Raw genomic sequence first — 7,434 nt, forward strand, 5'->3', positions numbered from 1 at the left:
TACCATGATTAGAATTTTTTGATACATATTTTTGATACAATTAAAAGAAATAAATGTCAACTGGATGAGAAAGAATGAGAATGTTATTGTTTTGGTAAGAGAGACATTAATCAAAGTGAACAAGAGAAAAAAATAGACAAAGAAAGAGATAAAGAAGAAAATTGACTGACACAAGTCATTTTCTTCTTTTTTTCTTTCTTTTTCTTTCTCTCTCTTTTTGTCTTCTTTTTCTTCGTCTTCTGTCGTTTTGATTATCAATCAGCTGAGAATATTTTTTGAAAATGAATTTAATCAATTAATTAATCATTATGTAAATTAAATAAATTGATATTCATCTCTTTATTTTTTGTAATTAACTATCAATTGAATTTCATTTCGTTTAGCATCAAGAGATCAAACTTTGAAAATTGTGAAAATTGGTTATGGTTTCACCAAAGTAAGAAAAAAAATACTGAGAGAATTTCGATTAATTTTAGTGGAAATAAAAGGAAATAAAAGAAAAAACAAAAAATATTGGAAATTAATAGTTTCATCTTACCAAATTGAATAAATGTAGCAAATTGTATCCCAATGATGGTGATTAATTAAAAGATGAATCTATGGTGTATGTACAATGCGAGTCTTAAGGCGTCAATCAAGAAACAAGTTAATTGTTACAGTAAAATTAAAGTAATGATGATGATGGAGTAACATTGATTATAAATTGAGGTGACTCTTCAATGGTGATTAAAATTAACTGTTCATCTAACCTTGATGTTGGTGTTTCTTTTTGTTGAACTAGATTAAAAAAACATCTCACTTTCATAATCTTATCAATATATTCACTACGATAGATATTCCATATTGTTCAATTTAAATCAATTTCAAAGGTAACGATCACAGGGAGAGAAAGATAAATCACAAATTATCCTGGAATTGGAATAAATTGAACTACACTGATTTCATGGTTTTCGTTTTTGGAATCGGAATAGAATAGGATAATTGTAATAGATTAATGAAGAAAGACGAAGTTAAGATAGTTTAATTAAGAGAGAAAAATAAACAAAAAAACAACAACAAAAAAGGTTAACAATCACAGACTAATAATTGGAAAGCAACAAGAAGATGTTGATGATTTTACTATTAAAATGACGTTGATTGCTGCTAATTTTCAATATTGATCAATTGAAGATTGTTGATGATGTTATTAATGTATATCGGTCGATGCTTAAGAAGGAAACTAATCATGATTAAGATCATTTGGAGAATTTAAGTTGAGAGAATTGAGAAAATGTTTGATTGTTTATCTATTATTTCAACAAGTAAATTGGTTGATCATTATTGTCATTGAATTGACATGAGGTTAACCTTTATCATTATTTATAAATTAATAGTTACATTGAGAGTTGGTTCCTTGACATTAGTTTGATTCAAGAAAGAAACAAGATTTGAATTTAATTTTTCAAATTTAACAAAAAGAAGAAGAAGATAGAAAAAATTGAACTTACCATTAATTTATTGTAATCAGCTGATATAATTCAATTGTTTCCATTTCTGTCAATTTCAAGCATTAAGAATATTTATATTGACAGTTAACTAATGTTGATTTAACTTTAAAAATTACAATAAACTTGTTGCACAGATTAAATCAATTTGTTAGTTATTGGCAAGTGATAAAAATGTGTTGAAGAGAGTGCGTGAGTAAATTCAGTAAAAATCTAAGTGTTAATTACAATAAAATTAACAATAATAGATAAATCTTTGGAAAATAATTAAATAAAAAAAACTTCTATCAAAGTGAGAAAAATTAAGATAATTGTTTCAATAAAGTATCAGTTTATATTGACTTTCTATGAAAGTACAAATTAAAATATCTTGATTTGTTTTAAAATTTGATGTTAGATCAATAGACATTAGTGAATTTCTTGATTTTTCTATTAATTATATTGTACTTTCTAAGAAAGTTAGTTCATTAAAATTACCTTTGTGTACTTCTCAGTATTCATATTCATTGAAACTTCTATCAAAGTGAGAAAAATTAAGATAATTGTTTCAATAAAGTATCAGTTTATATTGACTTTCTATGAAAGTACAAATTAAAATATCTTGATTTGTTTTAAAATTTGATGTTAGATCAATAGACATTAGTTGAGTTTCTTGATTTTTCTTTTGATTATATTGTGCTTTCTAAGAAAGTTAGTTCATTAAAATTACCTTTGTGTACTTCTCAGTATTCATATTCATTGAAACTTCTATCAAAGTGAGAAAAATTAAGATAATTGTTTCAATAAAGTATCAGTTTATATTGACTTTCTATGAAAGTACAAATTAAAATATCTTGATTTGTTTTAAAATTTGATGTTAGATCAATAGACATTAGTGAATTTCTTGATTTTTCTATTAATTATATTGTACTTTCTAAGAAAGTTAGTTCATTAAAATTACCTTTGTGTACTTCTCAGTATTCATATTCATTGAAACTTCTATCAAAGTGAGAAAAATTAAGATAATTGTTTCAATAAAGTATCAGTTTATATTGACTTTCTATGAAAGTACAAATTAAAATATCTTGATTTGTTTTAAAATTTGATGTTAGATCAATAGACATTAGTGAATTTCTTGATTTTTCTATTAATTATATTGTACTTTCTAAGAAAGTTAGTTCATAAAATTTACCTTTGTGTTCTTCTCAGTATTTATATTCATTTGATTTCTACCAAAGTGAGATCAACTAAGATAATAGTTTGACTCAAAACCAATAGGTGGCTTTTAGAAAAAGGACGGTCTGGGGTTTATTTTGCTCAGCAAACCTACTTATACTTGTCTCTATCATTTTCTCTGGTTAAACCGACAGCTTTTAGTCCAATGGGATACAAAATAAAATTCACTATTTCCTCCTCTTTTTGTCAACTCAATTGTATTTACATTTTTTATTGTGATAATTAATGTGATTACTTTTTCCTTTTTTTGTTTGTTTGTGTTTTTCTTATATTTTTTATTTCCCTCTTGTCATCATCATCATCATCTTCTTCTTTTCCTTCTTCATCAACATTCTCTACATCAACAATATTCTGCCAACTGTTTTTCTCACCTACATTTCTATTCTCCATCGGAAAACCCAATCAACTTTTGGGACTTGCAAACTGATATTCAATGAAGTAAATATCATAATTTATCATCTTCATCATCATCATCATCATCTTTTACTAATCTTTACTCTTTCATCTTGTTACTCTTTAGCTTATTTTCTCTTCATTTTCCAATCTTCTTTTATCATCATGTGTTGTTGCGCTTTATTTCTCATTCTATGATTTCTCTTCAGCTTTCTATCTATTACTTACCTTGATAGTTGTTCTTTTACAAATTTTTCTCTTTTTATTTACTTTTATTGGTCTTTGACTTTTCTCATTTCACATTAATTACAGAGAGAAAGAGTGAAACAATGGTTGACAAATTGTTCTCTTTAATCTTTGGCGGGTTAAAGATTTATAATTTTGATAAGAAATCATAGTGACTCCTAATCCATAAGAGAGAGAGAGAGATTGATGATTATTGGAAAAGTCTCACTCTCAGTGTTTCATTTCTAAAAAAGAAAGAGAAAGAAAGAGGAAAAGAAAGACTTGGCTTTGTTTCCTATGTGTGCCAAAGGCGAAATCTATCAAATCTTATATTATACTTTCTCTCTCTCTCTCTCTCTTTATTATCTCTCTGTTTTCTTTCTTTCTCTGTCTAATCTTCTTCTTATTTTCTCCATTGTCTTCATTTTCATTAACACCATTCTCCCCTTCATCTCGATATCAATTTAAACTAATTTATGGTTTTATTTATCTTCATTATAGTATAATGGAAGCTCCCCCGCCAACTCTCCTGATTCAAATTCGTAAGGATCTTGAAATTATGTAAGTCTTTGTGTCTTCTGTCAATTTCTTCACATCATTTCAACTCCAGTAAATCCGATAATACCTATGGATTAAAACTATTTTTGACATGACAGCATCTGAATGAGCTGAGATGATGTGTTGAAATGAAATAGCCATTGGTCTTTCCAGATCAATATACGTTAATCTCTAGACTAATGCATTATTGTCATTTGATTATTGTGATTAGTCGATGATTAAGAAGACAATTAAAAAAATGCAGAGTGGAGGCTATAAGAAGCCAACCTGATCCATTGTCTAAATTTTTCCACGTTTTCTTTGCATTAGTCAAAAGATTTACTGTTATTCAATATAATTCTAATGGTTGATTTGATTTTCTATTCTTCTAGGTGCCAAGACATTCAAAGAATGGTTGGATCTCTCACCAAGATGCAAGCTGATGTTGTATCAACAATCAATTTAATTGACACCGGATCAAAACAAGGCCAAGTAATGAACCCATTCGGACAACCAGGGATGCCAGGGACAAACCATAGTAATAACATTTATCAAGTAACTGGTGATGCTTATAATAATAATTCAACACCAGGAGCAGGTTCGTGTGTTGATTATAACAATAAATTACCTCAGCAAGCAAACAACAACAAAGTGAGTTTAGCAAAATTAGTGAACAAAAACAAAAACAAACCATACAATGTATCTTCATCTTTGGTTATTATAATCAAATTAATTAATCACCACCACCACCATCATCTAACCTCCATCCTACAATTACCTCTAGATTTGGATGATACAAATGTTGTACCATTTTTAACACAAGATCTACATTTATGGTGATACTTTTGATTTTTACTGGATTTAATTTCTAATCTTTACTCTTTCTTTGTGTTTTTTTCTCTCTTTCTCTCTCTCCCTCATCCAAATTACTTAGAGAAGTTTACCAAAAAGACAGTTGAAGAATACGAAAAGCAATTGTCATCCTTATCCACCACATATGAGGAAAGCTACAAAAGATATGAATGGGGCCCCTAATGGTAATGGTCAATTTGGTACAGATGATATGCTTTGGGTTCGAAGATGTTGTTTATGTCCATTCGTTGAAAAATCAAAGACCTATCATATCTACAAACATTATGAAAGATACCACAACGATGAACGTGATTCAGTCAATAAATATGTACAAGAGCTTGTTTCAGATGCTGAATTTGAAGCATTATATGGAGAATGGAAAACATACTCAAACATATCTAAAAGATTGAGAATTCACAAAAATAAGCAATAGAGATTTTCTTGAAAAGAAATTAATCCAATTATCATCTCCCCAACTTCCCCCTCTGTAGAAGTGACATTTTTTTATTAGTGATATTTTTTTCCAATTCTCATCGTAACCGAAAAAGAAGAACAAAAAACCTAAAGAGAAAACCACTTACCATCATCTCTCATCATCTTTCATCATCATCATCATCATCATCATCTCTCATCATTAAATGATCTTGATCCATTATAATCGCCCAATTAGCAGCTACAACAACAAGAACGATATTTAATCGAACTGTAAATTATTCTTGTGGAAACAAAACCTTTGTAAACAATTGGAACAAAAAGGAAACAAGGAAGGGAAAGAATCTACAGTTAGCAACCAGATAATGGAACTCATGGTGAATAGCTTATTCTCACGAAATCGGCTATTTGTCCAGTGAGAAAGAGATTTTCATTAATCAGAATATGGATCATTTTTACAATCATGTTCTGATGAGACTCTCCTTCTTCTAGGAACCATAGAGAAAGTTAGTTCGATTATCTGGTTGTTCTCTGTATTTTGATTTTGAAGAAAAGATCTTTTAATAATTTACTTAACTAATTGAAGAAAAAAAAATCCATTCACATAATATGATGTAATTTAATCACGTTTTCATCTTTAATTGTAACTTAACAATTACTAATATCAACTCCTGTAATGTACCAACATTTGACTGTGTAATCATCATCATCAACAACATCAACTTTTCATCCGCATCTTCATTCACACCATCATAATCATCCTAATCATCATCTTCCATTTCACTAAATGATTCAAAAAAAGTAAGGCAATTTAAGTTGAAATCTTTAATTGTCAACTAAAGATATCAAGTGAATTTATCAAAGATGAATTACACTTGAAATTGATTGTTCCAATGATTCTAAATTAATCTATTAATCTATTACTGTAATCTCTCTCTCTCTCTCTCTCTCTCTCTCTCTCTCTCTCTCTTTCTTTCTTTCTCTCTCTCTTTATTTTTTTTCTACACAATCAATTAAAAATATAGATTGATTGTCAATCAAACAATTTACAAAATAAAAAACAAAACCGCAACGCGATCACAATCAATTCTGAAGCCAAAAAAAGATTCATTATCAAATCAATAATCAACTGAAATGATAATTTTCTTAATCAAAGATACGATGTAATCACTAATGAAGAATCAATTGACAACACCAATTAGATAATCAACTAATCAATAGTATCAAAACTGATCAATCTAATCAAGAATCAAAAAACTGCAAACAATAAGTTATGATATTAATCTAATCATTTCTTATTCTAATAAATGATGAGAAAAAAAGTTAGACAATCAACCAAATTAATTAACCATAATCACCGTTAGTCTATCGGTAATTAATTATTAATAACAATTGATGAAATCAAGCAACAATTTAATCAACAATCAAATCAACAGGATTCAATATCTAATTGTTTCTTTTGCCATTTCCAACCTGAACCACACCTTCCCGGACAAATCCTCTTCAACCATTGATCAATTAACTTAATCATCATGAAAATTAGCTAATATTGAACAAGGAAAAATTAATTTACTTTCATCATCATCTTCAACTTTAATCTAATCACAATTAACAAATTAATCCACCTCCAAGTTTACCCCTTTCAAAGTAACACTCCCACTGATCATCTCAAGTGTATCATTTAATTATTGATTAACTGATTGATCATGCACTGTCTTAACCATTCAATGAAATCCTTGAGATGATCAAACAATTAATAATTGATAATCAAATTAATGTGAATAATAAATAATGTGAAAGTTTAATTGTGATCAAAGTCGCGAACGGAAAAAATTAAACCAATTGATTGGTTTTTTTTTCTGTAACTGGATTAACCTTTTCCCCAATCATTTAATTATTAGTTGATATGGAAAATGATTTAGTTCCTGATGTTTTAAATAACAACAATTTAATTGATGATAATCAACAATTAACTATTTGTAATTTTTCAAGGTTTAATTAACTGATTTAATTTCAACGATTTTATTACAATGTTGATTATTGAATGGGATGGAAATTGTTATTTTCTCCAGCAATTAACAACAATTTGATTATTTTCTATTCAGCACAATTTAATTGTTCCAATAAATGAAACTACAGAATTACAATCAAGGTGATTTAAGTTATTGATTTAGTTTCAATTAGAATTGTAAATAAAAATGAAAAGTTTAATTTTCTTTCATATTGATTCGTATCCATAAACGATTTTAAAGTTTCCTCTCTTTGTTTATCAATCATCACAATCAATAAATTGTAA

The 7,434-nt window shown here is 27.9% G+C and overlaps 1 protein-coding gene across 1 annotated transcript; it reads left to right on the plus strand.

Moving 5' to 3' along the window:
• Positions 1-2,808: 2,808 nt before the first annotated feature.
• Positions 2,809-6,221, plus strand: LOC128390769 (uncharacterized). The gene is made up of 4 exons (XM_053350531.1): positions 2,809-3,137; positions 3,819-3,878; positions 4,247-4,505; positions 4,789-6,221. Exons 1-4 carry the CDS (start codon positions 3,133-3,135, stop codon positions 5,137-5,139), a joined length of 675 nt encoding a protein of 224 aa, XP_053206506.1. The 5' UTR covers positions 2,809-3,132; the 3' UTR covers positions 5,140-6,221.
• The last annotated feature ends 1,213 nt before the right edge of the window (positions 6,222-7,434 follow it).

This window comes from Panonychus citri, unplaced genomic scaffold (assembly GCF_014898815.1).
Source record: "Panonychus citri isolate SS breed McGregor unplaced genomic scaffold, ASM1489881v1 Contig00127, whole genome shotgun sequence".
NCBI classification, from domain to species: domain Eukaryota; kingdom Metazoa; phylum Arthropoda; class Arachnida; order Trombidiformes; family Tetranychidae; genus Panonychus; species Panonychus citri.